The 26,404-nt window shown below is 37.1% G+C and overlaps 1 protein-coding gene across 2 annotated transcripts in view; it reads right to left on the reverse strand.

Annotated features, from left to right (window-relative positions):
- LOC131027329 (anaphase-promoting complex subunit 5) overlaps nucleotides 1-26,404 on the reverse strand; it is a 213,210-nt gene that overhangs the window by 177,684 nt on the left and 9,122 nt on the right. For both annotated transcript variants that reach the window (XM_057957347.2, XM_057957346.2), the window contains exons 2-3: nucleotides 16,833-16,992; nucleotides 16,607-16,743 (exon numbers count right to left, since the gene is read on the reverse strand). In XM_057957347.2, coding sequence (XP_057813330.2) covers nucleotides 16,607-16,743; nucleotides 16,833-16,992 — 297 coding nt within the window. The remainder of the gene's footprint in view (nucleotides 1-16,606; nucleotides 16,744-16,832; nucleotides 16,993-26,404) is intronic.

Genomic DNA, 26,404 nt, shown 5'->3' on the forward strand with positions numbered 1-26,404 from the left:
GGGCCCACAAACTTTAAAGCTGGAAATTTTAGAAGTCTCCACATGCCTTGCCACATCATTGCTTGGGCCCCACTAAAATTTTGGAATGAAAGAAAAAGTTTTAAAGCGTTTTAAAAAAAAAATGGAGCATCCACATCACCATTATAACACATGCTCAAGCCCCTTAAACCCACGATAAAACATAAGGCAAGAGATGGCAGTATTGAATAAGTAAGCTGGCCTTTAGAGTAAAAAATGTGTCGCTGTAATAAGGATAGAGTAAAAAGATGACCCTTAACATCCAACGCCCATATAGAGTGTTTCACATCATTTTAACAGCATTCAATAAGAAATTCTGATCAGACGTTAAGGAAGCACTTTTAGTGACGAGGATCAGGGATTTTGGCAACAAGACTTTGATCATAACATTAATCAAATGCTTCACCAAGGTGCTGTTAAAGGTCTAGAGTTTAAAGACATTGTTATGCAGTCTTTTGAAGGCAAAGGGGGAGATTTTGAAGGAATTCCTTTACATTACCAGACATGTAGCAACAACAGCAGCAAGTTAATGAGAATTTCAAAGTTATGATTTGATGTAAAGCATCAACAATTTAAGATCAGACTTGATTTTGGAAATTTTTTAGATATATCCTGTCTATAATTCGATTAGTATCATGATGTCCAGCCTTGGAAATCCATGACCAGACTTGAATGGGTTGTAGGAAGCTTGATTTTTGCAAAAGTTGTTTTCATTCCTAATCTTTTGATGCAAAAAAACAAAATTGTTGCTTTTCAGGTTTGATAGAAGGATGGAAAGCTAGGAAAGATGAGCATTCAAGGATTGCTTTACATGAAGGAGAATACTACAACATGAAGGAAGCAAATGAACCACTAAACACTGCCTTGTCTTGGTCCAACAAAGAGATCAATATCTGATCAATCAAACTGACTTGAGCAAAGGAACATCTACGAGTCAACTAGCTGGTGCAAATGAGGCATTGATACCCACTCAAAACAAAATCATCAAATACAAACAAGACCAAGAATACCGACTTGCTGGAGTCATACTTGTGCAAGTATTGGGTCATTTCCTTTGACCCCCAAAATCTACGAATTGGCAAGGATCATTTCCTTTGCTCTCTAGGATGCCCGATCAGCATGAGACAATCAAAATTTGAATGGAAGAAGTTCTTTTTGAGTTTTCTTGGTGGTTGAGAGGCTGAGCTAATGAGTTAGAGATTATTTCCGTTGCCCCCTTGGAGGAGCAAACTACTTCCTTTGGCAAGCAATGATCTTGATCTTTTCAATCACCGATCTGGCCTACAATACATATTTTTTGACTATTCAGAAGTCTGATTTGGGCACAAAGAGTTGTTTCGGAGGTAAATTGATGATGGTAAATGGAAGAGCATGAGTGAATGGAGCTAGAGACTTAAGCATTTCGTGTGCCTCACCACAAATACAACCCTTCCTTTGCTCAGAGACATGAATAATTGGCATAAGGGCTGGACTGAAGATTGAATCAAGGAAGGTGTTGATGAGAGCAAGCTGGAGATAGATATTTAAGGTGACTTCCATCGCCATCCAAATAGTCCGATGCATTTCCTTTGCTCATCAAGAGAAGCGAACAGTTCTTCCATTCCTCTTGGTTAGGAGTGAACTTTTGCTTGCACTTCCTTTGCTCTTGGATAGAAGCGAATTTTTTATTGAATTTCCTTTGCGCAAGTTTTGGAGCGATTTCCTTTGCTCTTGCATAGGAGCGAATTTTTGAGCTACCACCTTCCTTTGCTTATTAACATGGCATAATCAGATCAAGGGATCAAATTGATGGAGAACTTGATGAAAAATAGTTGGAGATGGAAAATTTGATGCACTTCCATTGCTCCTTAGTTGGAGCGAACAGCTCTTCCATTACTCTTGGTTAGGAGCGAACTTTTCAAACAACTTCCTTTGCTCCCTCATGAGAGCGAAATGCACTTCCTTTGCTCCTCAATTGGAGCGAATTTGGCTTTCATTGCCCCCTCATGAGAGCGAAATGGCTTCCAATGCATATTTTAAAAGTCATTTGATGCACTTCCACGCACGGAGAACAAAGAACTTAAGGAATGAATTGACAAAAAGAGACAAACTGATGAAACAGTGGCTAAAACCCAGCTTGGTGGTGAATTTAGTGCACTTCCATTGCTCCTTAAATGGAGCGAACAGCACTTCCATTGTTCCTTAGTTGGAGCGAATTTTACTTCCTTTGCTCCACCTTAGGAGCGAACTTCCTATCAAAGATAAAACAAGGCATATAAAAAGTCTTACTGCCAGCAAGGATGAAAGAGGGGCCCACTTGATATAAAAGTTTTAATTCAAAATATGAAGGCCAACAAAGAGAAATGAAATTTTAAGTTACAGAAAGGTGAATAAAATAATAAAAAGAATTGAGTCAGCTTTTATTGGCATCGTATTTAAGGAAAGACTTTGAAAATTCAGAACTTTAAAATAAGATAAACATTTCAAAATATAAGGTCGGCTGTCATGATAAAACGCTCAGCAAAGGTAAATTAAAACATTTCAAAAGGAAAGTCGGCCTAGGGTGAAAAGAGGTGACTTTTAGCATTCAAGCACCTATATAAGGAGATGCCTTCATTTTCATTTCAAACATCATCCTTCAAAACAAATCAGTGAATTCTGATCTGCACCTCAAGGTCTGATTGGCGAATCATAGCGAGGAATGATGAAGCACATTCAAGATTATATCAAGATGGGATGCAACACAAGGGAAGCATGACGTTCAAGAGGAAGGATTTCACCGGCAAGCACAAGAGTATCAAGGAAGGTAACTACACAAGAAGGATTTTGAGGTATTCGAGAACTATCACTACATCATAATGACATGAAGAATGCAAAACTCCAAAGTGTAAAGGAGAGATCATGCAATTATCTCAAGGCAAGATAAGCAAGAAAAGATGGAGGAATGACTCAACCATAACGATGCTTCCCATCATCATCACCACATTGAACAAGTGAATAATGTTGAGTATCAAGACATATTGCTCAAGCATTTTGTGTTGATCTACCAAGTACAAGTGCAAATTGAGGTGGCATCCTAGTCACTACTCCACCAATCAAGGAAGTCCTACATCAGCATGTCTTGATTCAATGAGCCAAGCTCACCCATGGGGGCACAAACTCCAATGTACCTACCCCCACTATCTATTGGTCGAAAACTCTATAGATGACACGTGTCAAAATGGTGTAATTGTTTCATTAGCCAAAATAAAGTTTGTTGTAACAAACCCTAGTTAGGGTTTCATTGTAAAGTCTTGGCCATTGATTTGAAACAATCCTGGCCATTCATTGCAATGAGCTCTCTATATAAAGCTCAAGCTCTTCATTTGTAAAGGTTAATATAGAATAGAATATTTAAGAGTCAATAGTGAATAGTTGATAGATGTTAGTTAGCAAGCAATTAGAATAGATTAGGAGGAGGAGGAATTGTTGTTAAGACTTGTGAATGGAGATACTCTTTTCATTGAAGTTATGGTGAAGTGTGTTATTTCAACAAGTCCCATGGTTTCTACTTCTTATTTACTTTCATGTTGATGTTGATTAAATTGAATGGAGGAATTTGTTGAATGCATTGATATGGAATCCATTTAGTACATACCACTAGCCTCTTACTGATTGTAAGTGTGTCTTGCGTGATCAACTGAATTTGTATGAGCTTAACTTCAATTGTTATACATTAATTGTTTATGCGTTAACTTGAATGGTAATCATTGTTTCATGATAATGATTTGAACATCTCTGAATTGCACCTTAAAAGATTGCACTGAGCTTGTGTCAAACCATTCGGTTTGATGGTGAGACTTTGCCCAGTAGAATTCCATCGAATCATTCACTCTTCTATTACATTCCTAGGAGTAGCATAGTCTTCCAAAGCCCTTCTCTTTTGCCCTTTTTTTTCATTCTCCAAGCAAATAGATAGAATCTAAGTTTCAGCAATTCAAGCATTCATGTATAATGTAAGACCCCTTGAAGAAGCAGCAATCACAATGACCAACTGTGCTTATCCACACGTCATGACCCGACATATTAGGAACCTTGGAGTTCTCTCAAGTGATCCTTGTGCGAATCTTCAACACTTGAGAGACTTTGATCAAGAGAGGATAAGATACTTTTGGGTATTTTATTGTGTTAGATTGTGTCTAAAAAACACATCAACAGTATCATCAGTATTTCAAAAAATCCAGTTCTGCACTCTCGAACTAAACATATTCCAATTAAGTATCATTTTTTGTGAGAACAAGTTACTAATCAGGTTGTTAAGTTGGAATATGTGTCTACCAAAGAACAAGTTGTTGATGTGTTTACCAAGCCACTACCAAAAGAGACATCTGAGTTTCTCAGGCAGAAGTTGGAAGTGATTTCACTCCAACACTGATTCCCATAATGGACTCAGGGGGAGTTCTTCATGATTCATTTCATGCCCCGAATCAAGTGTATTGTTTGGTTAATTTTATTTCAGTCATTGATGTCAAAGGGCGAGTAGCATGACAGGGGGGGCATCTTGGTTCAACAAGCTTTTCGATTCAGATTTGTTCAATTTGGGTTGCCATCAATGACAAAGGGGAGTTTACTAAATGTTTTGTCATTGATGTCACAATTGTGGTGATTATTTGATTGTGTAAGCTATCATATGCCACCTCATAAGATTAACTTGGTGGTTGCATACTAGTTCGAAGATTTTTGCCAGATATGTTTTTGGAAGAAATATTGTTGGCATTGTGTTGTCATTGATGTCAACCGGTATGGAATGACTACCGGTATGAGAGATGTATGTGCAACACTATCAAGGAGGAGTACAGGTTGAGATATCTTTGATATCACCCTGTGTTGCAAAACACCGGTAAGGTAAGGAAGATGACCTCGAGAGTCACCGGTACACAAGTTAGTGCCTGACTTGTGTGGATGAGTTGGGAAGGTGATCGGTACCGGTAAGGAAAGGATGTCAACTGGTAAGTGATGTGTTGAAATGGAAAAGTCACATCAACCAAGTGAGTGGTTGTTAGCCGGCAAAGCTCATGACCGGTGTACAAGCTGGAGGGCCAAGGTGCTTGAGCTGTTGTTTGTGATGAAGAGGCAGAATGTTACCTAAATCACATCAACACAGCAGGAGAAGAATGACCAAATCACAGGTATCCTATGAAGTTGCAGAACAGCAAGACTCCCACCGGATGAAGATGCAATCATGATGAGAAGCAATGACTAACAGTGAATGTGCTCACACCGGATCACATGTGCCTGCTTGAAGATATGTTGCACAAACAGGGAAGCCACATGAGTACATTGCAGAAAGCTAATGATTAGGTGTCACTCCACCAAAATGCCTCAAGTGCATGAAATCAAGGACATGCACTAGACTGACTGAGAAGGCATGCTAAGATGCCAGTACAGAAGAAGAAGTGATGGGTTTTTCAACTTGACAAACCGAGTGAGATATGGTCCGAGTTGTTCAAGTAGAAGGCAAAGCTGAGCAGATGCAAACAGAGAAATGTGGCCTAACTGAAGATGGAGTCTGGTGAAGGTTGATGACATAGTGTCATCAAGAGTGCTTACCAGTATGGAAGTCCACCGGTAATATGGACAAGGTGCAGATGCAGATGTCTTCCCACCTTGTGGGAATGTGCATGCTTTGGATAGACATGTCTGGCAACCGATTAAGGGGTTCCACCGGTAGTTCAACTAAGTGCAGACATGAGGTGTTAACCGGTAGAATGTGAGATACCGACAGGGTTAGAAAACCGGCAGAGAAGAAGAGCCGGTAGAAGTGCTTGGTCGGTGACCCTATCTGAACAGACATGAAGAGGCAAGCTAGCAGATGGTCGACATGGACGCCACATGGAGTCAAGGTGGCAAACCTGCATTTGGATGAAGATGGAATGTATACCGACGGGGTAGTTGTAGAGTTGGTCGACATTGATGGAAGATCCCACAATTCACGGGACGTGTTGCAGAGGTTTGCGGATCGAGATCTGGAGGACAACTACGAGCCAGCTAAGAGTGATTGAGAAGATCGAGGCGGTTGAAGGAAACAACAAGACCGATCTTGGTGTTTGACCAAGAGATCAGTCAATAAGGAAAAAGCAGAACGCCAGAGATAGAAGGTGCGATAATGGCGGAGGTGTACTGTTGGCTGTCAGGAAGATGAGATCGTGGAAGATCTGATTAGATTTGGTTTGCCTCGAGGATGATGAGAAAACCCTAACAGCACATGATTTTGAATTGGCTTTTGGCGGGAAAACCTGGCTATAAATATGCAGGCCAAAGACATTGTTAAGGGCTATTGAATGAAAGAAGAGGGTGCTGTTGCGAAGTGATTGAGTGTTACTTCTGCATGTAAGAGCAAATCAGCCAAGTGCTCAACAAGTATTTGAGAAGAGAGTGAGAGTGAGGGAGAATCAGATTGACGTGTTCAACCGGTAGCAGTGCAGAACCGGTAGTGTCCATACCGGCAGAGCAAAAGAAAAGGAAGCTGCAGAGAAGGCAAACAGAAAACCAGCAAAGAGTTGTGCCGATGAAGAGCAGAGTAAGGTGAAGATCCAGTAGAGAAGAAGAAGAGGAGAGGTGTACCGGTAGAGTTTACCGGCAGTTAAGCAGCAGATGAGAGCAGCAGAAGAGTGAGTCGGTGTAGCAAAGAAGGTATCTCACCGGCAGAGTAAGGTATATGAAATGGTTACAAGATTCACTTGTAGCAAGACAACTACTTTTGTAATTGAAGTTATCATTGTGATCACTGAGTTGTAGCTCGGTGTAGGGGTTGTAGCTCCTTTGGGTTGTAGCCCATAAACAAGTTAGGGGTTGGTGCTCCTTGGGTTGGTGCCCTAAATCAAGGGTTGTAGTTCCTTGGGTTGGTGCCCTAAACATTGTAACAGAGTTTCATTGTGAGGCTGGATTGGAGCAGTAGACTCCAGCAGCATTGCTCACCGAGGTTTTTCCCATCTTGGGTTTTCCTCGTACATGCTACTGTTATGTGATGGCCCTTTGTGTGTGATTGCTTTTGTATTTCTGTCTCCTCACCAACCGGTAAGTTTGCATTGTGTTAGATGCCATAACCGGTATGCTCACATAGGATAGCTAAAGGGAAAAGTTTGAGAACCACTGATTCACCCCCCTCTCAGTGGTGCATTGTGTCTAACAAATACATGGTAACTACTTACTTCAGGCTATGTAGATTTTATGATCACTACAACTGACAAATTCGTTTTATGAGTTTGTTGATCAAATCAGCACTTCATGTTTTTGGGCCAACTAAGCATATCGAATTGTTCTCTCTAAAAATGCACAGGTCATGAAGGTTTTTGCAGTATTAAAAATTGTTTCATTTTTTTTGGCACACAACAAGGATTTTAAAAAAAACGCACAAGGCAAGCTATTGGTTGATTTATTTTTGTCTAGAAGCTCCTAGCCAACACGTATTACAGCTGCTGATTGTGTTTTGCATTTCTTTCGAGAAATCGAAAGGATATGTGTATCGCATGTTTGTAACACATAACCTTGAAATGCTCGCGACGATGCTAGAAATGTCAGTTTCTACATTTTTCTTTATTTTCCGGGTGTAGACGTCTTTATGTGGTGATGTCCATTAAAGGCAAAAACGTGTGTGGATATTTTCGAGTGTATGGTAAAAAATACCAAAAACCGTCTTCTTTGAAAACGTTTCCTATGCCTGTTGAGGCGTTAGTTGAACGATGGGTTTTATTTTGCAATAATTCGTTCTATCTCTACTAGCAGATTGCTAAGATGTGACAGTAACTTTTATCATTGAGAATTTCTAGACTGTTGCGTAGAACGTCTAAAAATATTAGACGATGTTCAAAAAAAGTGTGCAGCTTACATAATGTGCTCTCTCTGTGTCTTTTAAAAAAGTGTGACGCATCTATCGCTTTGTGTGTTGTGAAGGGTCGAAGAAGTTTTTGAGTGTGCAGTGTGAATCGTCTATCGCACTTTGTTGTATATTGACTTCATTGGGTTGGTCACAGGGAAAGGAAAGGTAGTAGTAACAGAGCCTTAGAGGAAGAATTTATATAAAGAATTTTTTGAGCTGGAAATACATTTTTAGTGAAGATGCCTAATGTCAATGCTTTTAATGTTGAAGGCAAAAGTTGAAGATTGTGATGGGGGTCTGTGTTTATTGTTATTTACTGCAATTTTTCAGAGTGATGTAGTTCTTAGTTCAAGTATACAAAGGAGTTTCATTAATGATAAAAGTGTGTTGAATGAATGATCATGTAATGAGTTTTCTTTTAAGAGTTTTACTTACAGCTGAGTAAAACCAGTGAGCTTACATTGTTGCTCATAATGAGAGTTGGAGCTCTCTATTCTATTGTTATGTAATCTGGGTTGGTGCCCTTAAAGATAAAGGAGATCTGATTATTACGTGGTTTTTTACCTGAAAAAGTTTTCCATGGGAAATCTTGTGTCATTGTTTTCAGCCTTTCTTGTTTGTTTCTTGTTTGAGTTGCCTATTTCCTTTATTGTTTAAAAAAAAGGATTGAAATACTTATTCACCCCCTCCCCCTCTTAGTATTTCCTATAATTTCTTCAAAATGGAGAATGTGATCATAATCAAAAATAGAAGATGAGGATGAAAAATGAAGGAGGAATCACAAAGCAATTCTAAAGGGTGTTAACAAAACACACAGAATGCTACAGGAGTTTGCAAAATCAGGACTGAACAGTCCAAATTGACAGAAAATCAATTTGTTTGTAAAACAATTGCTTTATTGTAAAATGACTACTTGTGGACCCCATCTAATGTAATTCAAAAAGGGGGACACAAGTCAGTTATTTCCCAACTATCATGATCCATCTTTTTGTGCCTTGATCCCAGTGAAGTCTTGTCTTCTAGCAAAATTGATTGAAAACAGTTGCAGGTAGCTGAAGAGGTAGTTGGAGGTGGTTGAAATCGTTAACCAAAAAGTTGTCAAAGCTTCTAGAGGGCAGATCAGAGCTATTGGATGGATTGGATCCTGTCCACTAATTCAAAATGTAAAATCTATAAAAGGCCAGTGCCTCTCTCTTTGTAAAGGGTTAGAATTATTAGAGTTAGACAACTAGCAAGTTAGAAGTAGTTGTAATTAGGAGTAGAAGTAGAATAGAATAGGACGGCCAAATAGAAATTGTTGTAATGGCAATTAGAACAAGTGAATGATGCATCAAAGCATGGTGTTTCGTTAGGTGTCCTAACTTGTTTGCATGGTTTCTCTTCATCTAGTTAGTTAATGTTCAGTGATTTTAATGGTGAAATGTGAGGGTATTTGATGTGATTTGAGGTTCATACCATTGGAGGCTTGCTGACTGTAGGTCCCCGTGCACGGTTAGTCTGAACCCAATATTGTTCTTAGTTCAACTATGGGTGTTTGTCTCAAGATGCGCCAGAATTGGGTGTCCAAATGATATCCATAGTTTGAAAATCCTTTATTCCCTTGGAGTTTGCACTATTCCTGTGGAGTTGTGAGTATATCTCTAGCTAAGCAAGAACTAGTTTATTTAAAGTCGATCTAGCTGCAACATCAAACGTTGCTATCATTGTACTTAAGATTCCTAAACCCTACTCATTTTGTTATTTATTTCCCTAGTTGGAGAATCAAGGCATCACCAGATGCAAACCAGCTTGTAACAATCGTAAGTCCCCTTGTGTTTACTACCAAAACACATCAAACTGCTAAGTTATCCTGAGCAATCAAGACCTGATAGTTGGAACCTTGAGGTTATCCCCTTTGATCATTTGAACAGCATTAGAGATTTCCTTATTCAAGAGAGGATGGGATACTCAGCATTCTATTCTGTGTTGACCGAAGAGCGTAATTTTCCCACGTCAACAGAAACCTTATATGCTAAACAATGAGATCAAATAAGATAAACCCCAAGGTTTCTTTAGTTAGGCCTTGACTTTGCAAATAGATAGTCTTAGTGTATATGATGTAATATGTTGGCATCACAAAGGGACTTACGGTTATGAATTGTAGCTGGAACTTCCTCCTACACTTACTCAAACTCAAACAAATATCAAAAGGGAAATGGTTTAGAGAAACCAAATTAACACCTAAGGACAATGATGATAATGAATAATGCTTGATAGACAAATTCAACCAAGCTTTGCTTCATCATGTTAACAACTACACAAAACTGATGCAATCTCCAAAGGTAGTGAATGATTTTCATATCATAAACATTCATCCAAATACCCAATACTGGCGCAATCCAAATGAATATCCATAATCAAACTTAGCAATAATAATTAGGCTCAAGCTAACTTTACACTGTAGCTTACAATCAGTAAACCACAAAAAGTATGAACCAAGGAATTTATCATATATCATCACATTAAACTATTAAGATCAATCAACTTTAACTAAACTTAAAGAAGTAGAAACCATGCAGCATGTTGAAATAGCACACAAAATCTATCATATCTTCGAAGAATGTAGTATGTTTATTCCATCAAGCCTTGGCAACAATCTCTATCTTCCCTTCTACTCTACTTCTAAGACTAACTATTCTATTATCAACTATTAACTATTAACCCTTACAAATGAAAAGGCAAAGCCTTTTATAGAGATCCCAATTACAATTCAAGGCCCAGATTGATTTGAAATCAATGGCCAAAATTTAACAATAAAACCCTAATTAGGGTTAGTTACAACTAACTCCTCTTTGACCAAAGGGAAAATTACATTTACTTGAATGCACATCCTTCTAGGACCAATAGGAAATGAGTTGTAACCTCTTTCCTTCTTTAACTAAGTTCAATGAATATGGACATGTTAATTTTGATTGGTGGATGAAGGTGGGTCAGTGCCACCTTAGCTACTTGCACGCCATGTAGACTTTATACCTTATCACAAGCAATATCTCTTGATACTCAACATCATCATGTGACTTTTGACTAATTGTGATGGTCCATATTCCCAAATTGCATCATCTTCTAACTTTAATTTACTCTTCTAAAACTATCTACTTGAGAGATACATTCCTTGCTATTCATCTTCTTCTTCTCTCGCCTTCATGATGTCAATGCTTGATCTTTATGTGTGATCGTTGCAAGTGTATCCTCCATGCACATTTGTTACTTGAGCATGTTGTCCTTGATCGGGATTACTTCCTTGTTGTACTGACCTTGATCTTGGATTTCTAGTGGAAATTCAATATTGTTGTAGCGTCTTCCACGTACAATGTTAAGATGTCTTTCATATCTTAGTTCTTGATCTTGCATTCGCATTGTTGCCTTCTTCATCTTTCATTCACCATCTACCATTACTTGTACATGCGGATCTTATCTTCTTCATTGCATTGTAGAGTCCTTTCATCCATTGAGCTATAATGTTAGATCCTTCATCAGGTTGTAGAGTCATCCTTTGACTTGAGCATTCTTGTTGTTGAGGTTGTAATGTCAAAGTTGTGAAGTCCATCTTGGAGTAGCCCTTCCTCCATCTTCATTGTCATCTTCCTGGCTTGATACCTTTTTTCCCCATCCTTTTCAATATCACCTAAAAAGGAAAAAAAATATAATGAATCGTGATTATAAACAAACCTGAATTAATCAAATTGCAAGAAAATTGATAATTTAAGAAAGATCATGATAATCATAGAAAGCTTTTACTCCCTCTTTCATGTCGTTAACACCTCATATTGTAATCCTAAGCAGGCTTGTTATTTCTTCACCATTTTGTGCACTTCGACATTTCTAAGGAATCATGTATGATTTTGGAAGTACCCCATGCCTATGTATAAAATTGGGAACACCGTGTGCATATGTAAGAAATCGAGATTTTGTCATTCACATGTATAGATTCCGACTTTCACCTTGCTATGTAGAAACTCGGAGCTGTAACACCCTCATGTAAGAAATCAAAGATTTAGCCTCTTCATGTAAGAAATTAAGGATTTCATATGCTCATGTAAAAAATAGTAAATTCGGCATCTTTATGTAAGAAATCGGGTTTCAAGATGTCTCACACATTGATTATTTGAACATTAAACTTGGTCATTTATTTGACTTGTTTTGAAAATTTTAACCCTTTAGTTCAATGAATTCTTGGAAAATATAAGGCATTTCATAAGAATTTTGTGATTTTAGGCCAATCATACATGAAATCAGGATTATAGGCATGCCATGTAAGAAATCGGGATTTCCCTACCTCCATGCATAAAATCGGAGTTCCATACCTGCTTGCACAAAATTGGGGTTTGCAAACTATCATGTAATATATTAGAATTTCCCTACCTCCATGTAAGATTTTGGGGATTTAGCCTCTTCATGTAATCACTTGCGGATTTACCATCATGTTGTGCAATACAATTTGGAGTTTGCATGAGATCTTGTTTTGCATCTATCTGCCCTTGAATTCGCCTTTGCTCTTAATCAAGTCTGCTCTGCTCCTTTAGTTTATTTGACTTGGACTCAAATGATTAATAGAATGATTGCCTCTCACCTTCTACTTATAGGAGGTTCTCCAAACTTGAAAGGAAGTCGCCCCCCTTACATTAAACATATTTTGCATTATATTTCACTTCTAATCTCAAGTCAGCCAGCTTGCATTCTTTTTCCATTTCAAAACTTTGAAACTTTAAATCATTTTAATGCCATAAGGTCGTCCAGCTTAATGCATTTGAGCGCTTGGATTAGATTGTCTTGTGCACACATTTTGAGGGACTCATATCAGAGTCGGCCATCTTCCATGACAGTTTCTTGCATTTGAAATTGTTTTCTTGGAGGGAAAATTTTGTTTTCAAGGTCGGCCCTCTTCATTGAGGCTCTTTTGTCTTTCTTGAACAGGTATATATGTAAGTTTGAGCGCCTAATTTTCAAACAAACTCACCACATTACATTTAATCATTAATCTGCTCGACCATTCATATCTGATTCACATATCTGTCTGATTTTGATCTAATTCGCACCTAAAATGAGATTTTATTCTTACCCTTATAGCATTTAACATGTTTGATTTTAGCCCTCCCCCAACTAGGCCAACCTAGTTTATTGCTATTGATTTTGCTTTACCCTTATAGGGCCAACCTTGTTGGATCACATGTTTTGCTCAAAGCATGGCTGGCAAACATTCACCTAGTGCATGCACAAAAGGCCTAGGGCAGAAATTGATAGTGCTCATGTATAGATAACCAAGGTTGGATTTTAGCTATGCTCTTGCATTGAAAAGGTCGTTGTTTAGAAGTATACATGCATTGAGAAGGGCAGAAATTGCAAGTGCTCATGTATTGATTGAAGGTCGGGTTTTAGAGGAACTCATGTATTTAGGGAGGGTGGAATTTGACAAACCTTATGCATTGAAGGTTCAAGGGCGGGATTTAGCATAAGTCATGCATTGAAAAGGGCGGAGTTTAGTGATGTTCATGCATAAAACAAACAAATTTTCACTTGCCCTTGTATTCTTCATTTCACCTTTGGCAGAATTTCTCATCACTCATGCATAAATCACCCTATACAAGGCAGAAATTCACCCTTGTTGACACCTAAACAGTCATATCTCTTGACTTAGGGGCCTCAATTCATCCTTGCACTAACCATTTTTGCAACTTTCCTCAAACATCATATAATCTTGACCACTTTCACCCTTTTGACAATTTTTGCATTTTGACAACATTATAAAGCAATTTTCGCAAGAAATACAATTTCAAGTTTTGTTTGCTTTGATGCTTGCAATTCCAACAAAATTGCAAGCAATCTTGAATTTTGACCTCTACACAAGACTTATTTTCGCAATGTCAATCCTCAATCAATCATCAAAATCAAACCCTCTTGTCCCCTCTAGGCAATAAACTTTGAAACTATTGCCAAGCTAGCTAAACAAAACAAAAACACTAAGCTAGCGAGCGAAAAAGTGGGGGTCCCCATTTGCAATGGGGCGATGTGAACGTCACAACACTACTAACTTCACATCCTAACACTATGTTGACATTTCCTCATTATCAAGCTAATTCCACTTTTCGTTTAACACCACTAATTAATTAAATAATTTGTATTATTTAGTTAATTAGGTAATGCTGATCCATTTAATCGAAAATAAATAATTTCATTTTCACTTATTCTCCACAAATAAGAAAATTTTAATCATCCACTCATATTCCATCATAACTCTATGATTCCCTCCCATTTTTAGTACATGGACAGCAAATTGGTCAAAATAAATAACTAAAAACAACTAATTACCCTCACTCATTTTAAAGCCCAGTAAAGATCCATCATAACTCCCTCTTGACTATTCTTAGTCAACAAAGATTCTCCACTCTTCTCAATTGATCCCAATTGTTTATTCAAAAACAAATTTTCACCATTCACATGCTCAACCAAATATCTATAAGTTCAACCCAATCCTTCATCAAAAGATCGATGATCTTCAAAGCTTGACGAGTACATGCTGCAGAGATTTTGTATGATTCTTTGAGCAGCCACATCAAAACCAGATACGTACAATTAAGGAGATATCTCACTCGATAAGTGAAGATGAGATTGTTTTGATTTGGATCTTCTTTAAGCTATATCTATGGTTATGTTTGATTTAGAATAGTGGTTTTAATATTGTTTTGAATTTTGCACATATAACTACGAATATGTAATTGACAAATATATTTCAAGGGAGAGGGTCAAAATAGAACCCTTACTATTTAATCAAAAAGAAAAAGCATGGATAGCTAGAATGCCACTTGAATGCTGTGGGATATAATCTAAGCCTCACTTCTTTATAAGGAAGCATTCAAGGCTAATTCCAAGGTGAACCTAGCATTCTTTCAATGGATTTAAAGGTTCTGACCTGATCCTGATACATGGAATGAACTTATTGAACATTTGGCATTGTACAAGAAGGACAAGAGATTCTTTTCTTATGTATATGTATATGAATATGTATATGTATATGAATATGAATATGTATATGTATATTTATAATGTATACATGTGTGTGTGTGTGTGTGTGTGTATATGTATGTGTATGTGTGTGTGTGTGTATATATGTGTGCATGTATGTATATATATGTGTGTGTGTGTATATATATAGGTGTGTGTGTGTGTGTGTGTGTGTGCAGTTGAGTCAAGAATTGAATTGTTACTAAGTACCATTTACTTTCCTGAAACTTTAATAATTTAATGTCACAATTCATAAATTAAAGTTTCCTTTCAGATTTTTATTCCTTATTTCAATTCAGAATTCAATAATATTTTTTTAATAATGTATATTGTTCACAAATATTCTGCTCATACTAGCACCAACATGAGACCAATACAAGCACTTACATGATGAACTTCGTAGAGAATAATACAAGCTCTTTACAAGCAAATACACTAGAAATCATGTCTACAACTGTGGAAGAGCCAGAGTCACAACGTAGAATTCCACATTATATGTCCCTATTGTTAATGATGTAGCATCAGTGGTAATCCTTCTGACCGACTGAAACCAAATATGTGAATGGCCTATCGGCCTTACATATTTGATAATTTGATCATTTATATTTAATCACAATTACACCCTAACCAATTTCTGAATGTGTATGCTTAAATTAATAAACTAAGCAATGTGTTGCTAAACCGATTGATCATTAGTTTTATTTACTTTATAACAAATTAATGATTCCCGTCACCCGATTGGAAGAGTACAACTCCTAACTATAGTCGCATCCTTCCAAGGATGGTCGACTCCCTTTGGGGTATACTTATGTCTAGTCTCGCCTTCATTTGCTTACCGATGATGACACGAAGGTAGACGACAAACTGATTATTAATGCAGAAAAGCATATCAAATAAGTTAGTAACTTGCATTGTCGACTATAGTTAACCAAAGAGAAATACGATCAGCACATCGTGGTAAACATTCAGAGGAGAAACAATATATCGTGCAGATTATTTCGTAGTAGACCGAATCAAAACATACATCGTGAAAACAAAACCTGTGTAGGATTGAATCAGACAAATTCAGAAAGTCGAATTGCTGACCGTGGATATTCAATTGGTGATAGACAATACTCTATAGCAGATCGAATATATTAGCAGTTCACAGGGATTCAATAGCTGATCTAATATAACTAAAGACAGTCGAATTCACAGGCTGACCGAATAATATCAAATCAGATTGACATCTATATGTTAGCAAATTGAATTCATTGACTGACAGATCATTCATTCACATCAGCAGAGAAAATATGTATATGTCAGACTGTAGTTATATACATATACTCTATTGATATCAAATTGTGTTCAAACCATAAATAAAATTTAAAATTACCTGCCTATTATAATCTGATCAAAACTCAACACTTATGGGGATTTGAACTTAAGTGTTCACAATGAGAACCCAACATTTTAAAGAATCAAGCTCAACCCCTTTAACAATTTCAATTATTTATTATTAAATATTACTGAAAAAAATAAATAAATAAATAAGTCATGGGTGCATGGTGGAATATGCTTGTCATAACCCAATTTTCACAAGGTGGTTGTTCATATTTTCAGTTGATCCTGTAGTGCTTCTACAAATATATTCAGATTATTTGGGCAAGCAAAATATTTTACCTTCACTAATATATTTTGACCAACCATAGCATGCTTGAAATAACATTTTACCTCAAAAGATAGCAGATTGAATGAAAGTATACAACGGCGTAGAAACTTTCCCAAAACACTATGGGGGTTCAATTTCTTATCATTCCCTTCCGAATTTACTATTTCATTGTCTTCGTTCACAGCACGAGATAGCAAATCTGAAAACAGATTAAGTCTTGAGGTTAGAACATCAAAAGCACATAAGATTTTAGTAAAATGTAACTGTAATATTTGGAAAACAGCATACCTCGTAAACCTGCAAAAAGATTGACCAAGTCATCAGGAGAAGTCAACTTTTTAAGATGAGGTATTAAATGTGCAACCAAATCTTCCCCAATATCTTGTTGAGCTTCTTTTAATTGCCATATCAATTCTTCAAGTGATGGCTCCAGAAAGTTGTCAAAAGGCTGTAAAAAGCACTTTAGTTGATGCACAGACAAAAGGGTGGCTAAAACGGAATAAAATGTAAACCTTGTAAAGACCAATTCTAGAATGCATATGAAGGTTTGTAGAGTTTTCTGGAATTATCTATGTAAATATAAAAGCATTTCTGCAGCAGCTTCCATTAATCTCTACAAAAATGCATCATTGCAGTAACAACCTCCAAGCACATGAAAGTTTTGGATTTTGAGTCATGTAAACGTAAAAAATGGATGAACTAGTCTTTGATATTTACATTAGAGTTATATTTATTGATGAATTTAGCATTCATTTACAGGTACAAATTCAGATTACTGCAAGTAATCTGGTATCTTAATAATGCAAGAAAATAATACAATATAATGTCATCAACTTAGAATCTCAAGGGCAGCATTACAAGCAAGTTAATGGAAGAAAACAAGTAGTTAATTGGTTCAGATAGGACTGAGAATCAATCTTTCCTAATACAGTTTTACAAGTTAGCCAGTACTGCAAAATGTGCACATCCATTGCAGTCGTTTTCTCATTATATTTCATACAAGTTAGTATACATAAGTCTATCACTATATGTGAATAACTGAACTCAAGGAAAACCTATAACTAGCTATTGCTAATATTCAACAAAAATGTCCATAACACTTTACATTTCTCTTATGACACTGAGACGGAAAAGTTATTCCTACATTCAAATCCAAAAAACAAATCTGATTATTTATGCATTCATAAAGTAGGATGGCTAAAGATACCTATCTATAATATAGTGTTTGTGAGACTTTAAGATATGTCTACTTTTATAAGAGGCATCAAAAATCTAAATATTAACATCATCTTGTATTTACCGTCTCATATATCACATCGATGTTTCAACAGTCTTTCTCCTGTAATTCGTTACAATCATATGTTACATTACTGTATGACATAGCAAAACAGTTTATCGTGGAATAAGGAGATACTTGGTAATTTTTTCAAAAAAAAGGTTAAGATTGCTCAGAATTTGGTGGATGTCAAACTTAAGGTTCAAGATATAGGACTAATGGACACTGCTTTGGAGGAGCAAGTTAGGTTGCTGGCCTGACAAGAAGAAGTCCTAAAGGAGGAATAATTTTGGTAACAAAAATTATGGGATCGGTGGGCTATGCAAGGTGACAGCGATCAAAACACTTTCATGTTGTCACAGCTATGTGCCGCCAAGCAAATAGAATTTCCAATGTTCTCAATGCCTCTAAAAATCCTCTTTCTGATAAAAAGTTTAATGCTGATGAAAAGGAAATGATATCTGGGAAGAATGCAGCCAAAATATTAGAATGTACTCACAATATAATTGGTGAGAACGATAATCTGGCTTAATTGACTCCTTTCTCAATGGAGGAAATACTAGAAGTGGTTGATGTACTCAAAGATGACAAACACTTAGCCTAGATGGGTTCCCAGCTACTTTCTTTCAAACCTTCCATTAGAAGCTAGGATAGGATGTTACAACGGTGGTTAGTGACTTTCTTGTATGGTAAGGTTCTTAAGAAGATCAAAGGTACTTTTGTGCCATTGATATCAAAAAATCTCACCCTTCTTTTTGGACTTTATACCAATTGCTGTGCAACATTTTCAATAAAATCATCTGAAGTTATTGTTGAAAGAGAGGTATTGTTCAAGGGAGACAGATTTTGGATAGTATTATTATCACTCACAAAATCTTGCATTTTGTCAAAAATTCTCAGTCTAAAAGAATGGTTGTCAAGTTGGACATTGCAAAAGCCTATGATAGGGTGTGTTGGTCCTTTCTTTCAGTGGTTTTGAAAGCTTTCAGGTTTTCCTATAAATGGATTGTCTAGGTTCTAGATTGTGTCTGGGTTTTCAATTCAGCGAATGGTTCCCCTACTAGGCTTTTTAAGCATTCTCCTGATATTCGCCAAGATGATTGTTTCTCTCCTGATTTGTTTATCATTCTGGCTGAATCTTTAGGGAGATTCTTAAAGGCTCACTTCATGTATGGTTCTCCTAAATGCTACTCCATTTTGCACCTTCAATTCATTAATGGTACTACTTTGTTCAGAAAGGCTAGAGCAATGGAAACCCAAGTTGTTAATTCAATTTTGGAATGTTACAAATCGATTTCAGGGTAGCAAGTTAATTAGGAAAAAAAAAAATCTTCAATGTTGATCCGTAGATTCAGATTAAGATTTGTGACATTCTAGGGTTTCAGTCAACTTTTGTCCCAAATAAATATTTGGGTACTCTGCTTTTTACTAGTAATTCTAGTTCCCATCATTGGCAAAAAATAATGGAGAGACTCTATCTTAAGGTTGGGCACCTTCTTGAAATTAAGGTTGTTCTTCGTGCTATCCAATTTATCTTCTTCCAATCTTGTTTATTCATAAAACAGTTTCTACAAAATTGGCTAACCTCTGGAAAAAAACTTTCACAAGGCACAGGGGAGAAGAAAACGTATCATCTCTTAAGTTGGGAGAAAATTTGCTAAAATAAAAGCTAGGCATTGGCACTGTGGGGGAGCTGAGGACTCAAAATAAGGAATTACGAGCTCAATTGGTTTCCCCTGCTATAGATAGGGTGGATAGTGCATTTTAAGCCCACTAGCAAGGACCTCACTAGAAGTCATGGTGTGAAGACCTCATTCTCCCACTATTTATGATATGAGGCTACAACTAAAGGCCCTTTAGTCAACCTCCCCATTATAGAGTAGAGAACCCCCACTACAGAAGGGGTAGCCCTATTCCACCCTTTCAAAACTAGATCAATTTTGGTGTTTCTAATTGCATTTCAAGTATTTAGGGAAACAAAATTCTCTCACCTTCTTCATAAAGAATGTTATTCCTAGTGGCTCGTCAATTTGGAATTGTATGGCTAAGTCTTAAGATGTAGTTATTGATAAATTACTGTGGGATTTGGGATATGGTTCCTCGGTGGATTTTTGGTCGGATTCAGGCAATCCTCCTTTATGCAATACACGTGGCCTTTCTAAAGCACAAGATTGCCAAGTTAATTTGTGGGATTCCAGAGCCACAATTATTGGGATTTGGTCTACTGAGATGGTAGACAAGTTGAGAGATGCAAAGACTAAATCTCCCTTCCATTTTCACAAGACCAAAAAAATTGGCTTATGTCACTGATAAGAAATATTTGTATTCCTCAATTAAATAGCCTTTGATCCTATTCATTGGATTGATGATCGTTTGAAAGATCCCCACCCAAATCTGATCCAATTTTTTTTTATTTTATGATGACTGCTGATTGAGGTTTTGGGATGGTTTTCAAGTGTTTTTATTTGAGTTTTTGATGCCAATGATTGAACAAGGTTTTATCATGAAACATATGCCAATAAACAGTACCTTTGAATCCAACTGGTAAAAATATAATTGACTGATATAAATTTCTGAGTTCTGATTTTAAGAACAGCAAATACAATTATTCAGAATTACAGGAATTGAATCACCAAGAACAAAGATTTCCATACTCGGAGTCCAGCACTCAACCAGAGAAGGATTTTTATTGATGAATTCAATGGAGATCACAACATAAGAGCATCCAACTGGAAATAGTGGCTCCAACTGTGTAATGTCCCCTTTTTAGCAGACATGCATTTTTGGATGATTAGCCTATCATTTCTGACCCTCGTAGGCTAATGAGGATGGTTAGAGGGTCTCCTGAAGTTTGTATCATCTCCAGTGTTCAGTATGCTTCGGTTTGGTCTTCGTTTGGCATCATTTGGACTTCATTTGCTATACATTTGCCATACTATTTATAGTACGTCAGAAGAAATAGAGAAGGACCCTTTCTATTTTTAAAAAGTGTATTTGGTCACATGGGGAAATAATAGGAGAGACTCCTGTTTCAGATGGCATATAAAAATGTTGAGTAGTTAGGGAGTTATTAATATTTTTGTGGCCAAATTAATAATAAATCATTCAATGGATTAATAAAAGTTTATAAATTAACTTTATAACTTCACTTAAGTTGAGGATCTAATCGTCATAAAGAGGGGGCCAAATTATATAATTAATTCATAAGCACATTTTCCTAAGTTGGGGCAGATTATTTAATTAAGTGAAGATAGAATATTTTTTAAGAGTATTTGATGTGCTCTATGAAGAAAATCGAACTTTCTGGAAGGAGTATTTAATTGGCATTGGAGTTCGAACTTGGAATTCTATTGGCATTTGATAAATTCATTTTTGGAGAGCATAGAGACAAGGGTTTCTGAGTTTCAGCAAGACAGGGCATTGGAGAACGAACAATCTTCAGTGTTACAGCCTCATGAATTGGTGGAATACCCAGTGAGTTTGGCTAAAGGGGAAGCTTCATCCAGAGGTTTCAATTGGGCATATTGAGGAGACTATTTTGAGGGTTTCAGTGCATAATTCATCCAAAGGAATTCAAGGACAAGTGCAGATTATTCTCAGGGGGTTTATTTAATTGTTTGCACACTTATTTGAGAGGGATAGCTTGCGTTTTAATAGCAGCCGTAACAGCAGCCAAGGCGGCCAGCATATATTGGGTGAATCTTGTCAAGAAAGCATTCAAAAAATTCCAGAATATTCTAGGAAGGGCGCCTCACTGTGGAGAAGCCTGCCATGCCATTATTTCAGTCAAATCTTCATCAAACTTGCTGGTTCGAACTATTTTTGGATGCTTTTTGGACTCCAGCAGCCATTGTTGTCTCTATTACCAGGTATGATTGTAATGTGCAAATTATTCTAAAAGGACCAATAAATTTATAATTCTATTGCAGCCGAATTTCATATCAGTACTCTGATCATTAGAGTGTTCTTAGTATGCATGCCAATTGTTCGACAAAATGACCATTGGCTGTAGGTGTGCATTTTACTTGTAAAATTCCTTTATATGCATTCGGAAAGTCAAAGGAAAGGTATTTTTGCATACAGCTCATTGCTTAGACATTGTAGTGTTAATTGCAAGCATTCAAATTGTATTCAATGTCCATTTAAGCAAGCAAATCAGACTGAAAACTTCAGACCAGCGCACATAGAGGTTGCATAAAAAGTGTTTGACAAAATTCCTACAAGGTTTAGACAGCAAATTCATGCCTACACAACTAAGGGTCTCTTACAAACTGACTTTATTTGAAGCTACAATAATTACTAAAAACAAATGTTGTGATAAAAAATAGAAATGCTAATTCCCATGCCTGACCTCCAGGCAAGATTCTTGAATTTGACTTAATTTCCTCAATGAACAACCAATCTGAATCACAATTGACACCTAATGTCTGGTAGAATCACAAAGTCACTGCTGGTAAATGCTGATCAAGAGGTCTGCACAATTTCCCAATCCCTTCCTGAGTGGTACAGCCTGATAGAGCAATAAATTGGCTACAAAATGGTACGGCTAGCTCTAGGAAAGGTATGGCTGAGATAAGAGGCCTCCAAACCCTCCAGATCTGTGCCTAATATCCCTGATAGCTGCTGCAATCAATTTCCCTTGAAGTACTTGCAAAGAATTCTGCCAAACAGTAACCAATCGAACTCCTAGAGGCTTAATTTATGGTTGAATTTGCCTGATCTAATGCACCAAACCCTTGATGCTTATTGCTGAAAGGAAAACTTGTAAAAAGCTGCTAGAAATTCATCCAATTGAAGCACAATGAAAACCCTGTGTAGTATCCCTCAATGGTGAACTGGGTTTTCGTTCAATTCACAATTCTCCATGGGTTTTCGTCCTCTGGAAAATACCTAGCAAAGCTGCACTAAGAAAGAATTATGAAAAATAATCATCATAATAAGCAAATAAGAGCCTCTTTTATAAAACCCCTTTCTTACTTAGGACTCCAACGCCCTAATTAGCCACTTTTAATTTGGCTTTCAAGTCCAATTATGGTGCCCATCCCTAGGTGGCATCCAATTTGAGGTAATAAAGTAAATTTATTTAACTTTATAATTGAACATTATAAAGTTACTTTATAATTGAACTTATTATCTTCTTTTAACTTTATAACTTAAAATTATAAAGTTACCTTATGATTTTTCATAACTTGCCATAAATAGTCACTTTAATGATATTTTGCTATTTTTAGCAAAAGAGATTTTCAATTTTTAGCAAAAAGTGACTTAGCCATAAAATAACATTATTTGCTCATTAAATAAGCATCCAAAAGCCAATCTCTAGCGTGTAAAGTCCTCCCATGCCAAGAATAACATCTCTTATCCACTGCATTTGCCTATGGATATGGATAATAGGCAAATCTCACCATTTGAGTGATCATCTAGGAAAGAGGGGACATTACATCCTTCCAAAAAATAGTGTTAAATTTGGCTACAATTTGTTAAGGAACAAACACTTTCCCTTGATATCATATTGGCTAGTTGATATGATGTGGTGTCCCCTTACACTTTCAAAGTGCAATGCCTTTATCAAGCATGCAACTTCGAACAAAATACTCACTTATGACAACCTAATGAAAGAGGTTTTAATGGTCCTTTCCAATGTGTTCTTTCTAGTTGCAAGTGAGTTAATGGATCATTTGCTTCTTCAGGGTTTGTTTTCTCAATCCATTTGGTTTAAACTGTGCCCAAGCTAGCTAAGCCATGGGTATTCTCTGCCATCTTGCTGACACCACAGCTGCATGCACTTTGGAAAGTGGCCCTTCTCTATATACTTTGGTGGATTTGGTTGGGGATGCAATAGATTGCCATGCCCCTGCCTAAGAAATAATAATAACCAACAGAAATTCGTCTTATTTATAAGACATCACAAATTTCTAGAAGGCAGCAATTAAAGGTTAACAACAGCAACGATTAGTAAACTCAGCAATTAACTTATCCTAAACATAGTAGCACAAGCAGCCACGAACAAACTAAACAGACCAAGAGATGATTGGGGTAATGTTGATGAAGAGATGTCATTTGAAGAGACACGGTTAAGAAAGAGGTTATGCCTATTCTGAAGGGACAGCCACTTCCAAAGGGTTGTCTCTCCTCAAAGAGACATAAAGGTATAAAATAGAGAAGATCCAATAGGGGAAGGCCATCAAGCGAAAAGAATAAAAACAAGCATCTGTATGAACAGGAGCGGATTATCTCTTAATATATCTGCAATCAGGCATCTATATCAGACCAGAAATCCTTAATATTGCAGGCAGTGGCATTGTTACACATTTGTGGTATGCATGGAAATGTGCTTAATATTGTATGAAGCCCGATAATGTCCTAATGCAGAATCTCAACATATTAATATAGACTGTAACGTGTATGACTATGTTTAATGATGAATTTGGTCTCTAATATATTTATATAGGCAGTAATGTGGAGTGTCTAGATTTCCAATCTATTTGTCAGTTTGCTGCAATCAACCATGAGGAGGTTAGAAAAGGGAATACACGGAGGGAAAACAGTTATGAGGTCCTCTTCTAAGCACACCACCTAATGGCGGAAGACTGATGATCCCATGAGGCCAAGGGGGTGCAAGAGGTGCCCTGCCCTTGGTCTTAGAAGGGAAGGATGCTCCAGACACCATATTGTAGTTTCCCCACAAGCTTCCACCATGGTTGATTATTGGGTTAAGGAGTCCAAATCATAGGCAGGTAAATAAGGGTGGTATAATGAGGGGGAACGGCTGTAGGACACCTCACTAAGTACATCATCTCATATGAGATGTGTTGATGTGTTTTTTATGCACATAACAATACAGAATAAATTACCAAAATAATTTACCCTCTCTTAAACAAAATCACCTCAGATGCTAAGAATGAGATCAACTAAAATGATTCCAAGGTTTCTACATGTCAGGTCTTGACGAGTGGGTAAGTTCAGTGGTTGATGTGAATTGTTGTGTTTCACTTGGGGACTTATGCAAATGTTTGGATTATCATGAATGATGCGGAATAGGTGTGCTGACAACTTAAGAATTATCAATGTGGCTCTAGATTTACTTCTTACTAAAAAAGGGGGAAAAAGAATAGGGTTCAGGAAATCTATTCTAATCCTAGGAATGTAGGAAATGATGAATGGATTTTGTGGAATCAAACTAGGCAAGGTCTCACAATCAGGTATTGACACAAGCTTAGTGCAATTGTCTAAGGTATACTTAAAGATTTTTAGGCTATCACCATCAAACGTAGACACCATCCAAGTTGATGCTTGTCAACGGACGAGTAATAGTTGAAGTTATGCTTACTTAAATTCCAGTTGACCACACAAGGCGCACTTACCAGCGGCAAGAGGCTAGTGGTATGGATTAAGGATTCCACACAAATAAATCCAACAAATCTTCCACTCAATCTAACATACATGAAAATAAATTCTAATCTAAATTCTAATCTAACTTGGAGGAATTGAGAACCATGAATGCAAATACAACACTTGAAGAGCAAAATCACCAACAATTGAACAATGATTAGGATTCAAATAGCTGTAGCATATACCAACAATTCTACAAAAACTCTCTTAAAAATGAAAGACAAGGGGGCATATATAGAGTCTCTTACAAAAATGGATGGCCCAGATTGATCTAAGATCAACGGCCAAGATCATGCCAACAAAACCCTAGAATTGCCCTAATTAGGGTTACATCAAAAATGGCGCCACCAACATATGGCCCAATGAAAAGATACTTAGTCATCATATAGGGAATCTTCTAGAAGATTCCTCCCTCCATCTCTCTCTCTCCTAGCATACTCCAAGAATCTAGCCAATATTGAATCTAACTCCTCCATGGAAATGCTAGGCAAGGTATCCTGCTATAAATCAATCACGTCCAATGAATCCAAGCAAGCATTCAAAGTGTTCTCCCATTCTGGCATGAGCTTCTGCGAACTATGAACATGAATCAACAAAGAGACCAAGTCATCTATCTGACTCTTCTTCAAAGAGTCCAACTGACAAAAATACATAAATTTCATCTTGTCTCTTAATTCAGCTAAGTGTAAACCACTAGCATCACTAACATCAACACCCAATAATTCCTCAATCGAGGCAAGGATCTTCATCTGAATGTCTTGAATTAATCCTTCCATCTCCATACAACTCGACTGGGCGTTCTCATAAGTTGATTTCTTCACGGCTAGTGAGCAATACCAGCCATGGAAATCATATCTGTCTCCACTGTGCACAATGTTCTCGCTGACCAAGGTGGAACTAGGAATCTTCTTCAATGCTTGGAGGCATGAAATAGTCTTGTCTTGAATAGGTCGGAATTCTTCCCAAACTCCCTCAAAATACTGGATTTTGAATATCAGTCATGTTGTCCTTTCATATGCATGAACAAACTGAGTAAGGAAATCATCTGCCTGCTTTCTTGTGCTCTCAATCCACTTTTCCACCTCTGAGTGTGTACCTCTCGCTACCTTGCAGTGTGAATGTATTCCATGGTCAACTGCAATAGGGGGAATAAGGGTGGGATCTCCACACCTTGTCCCTGCAATATACTCTC

The sequence above is a fragment of the Cryptomeria japonica genome, chromosome 3, assembly GCF_030272615.1.
Source record: "Cryptomeria japonica chromosome 3, Sugi_1.0, whole genome shotgun sequence".
NCBI lineage: Eukaryota > Viridiplantae > Streptophyta > Pinopsida > Cupressales > Cupressaceae > Cryptomeria > Cryptomeria japonica.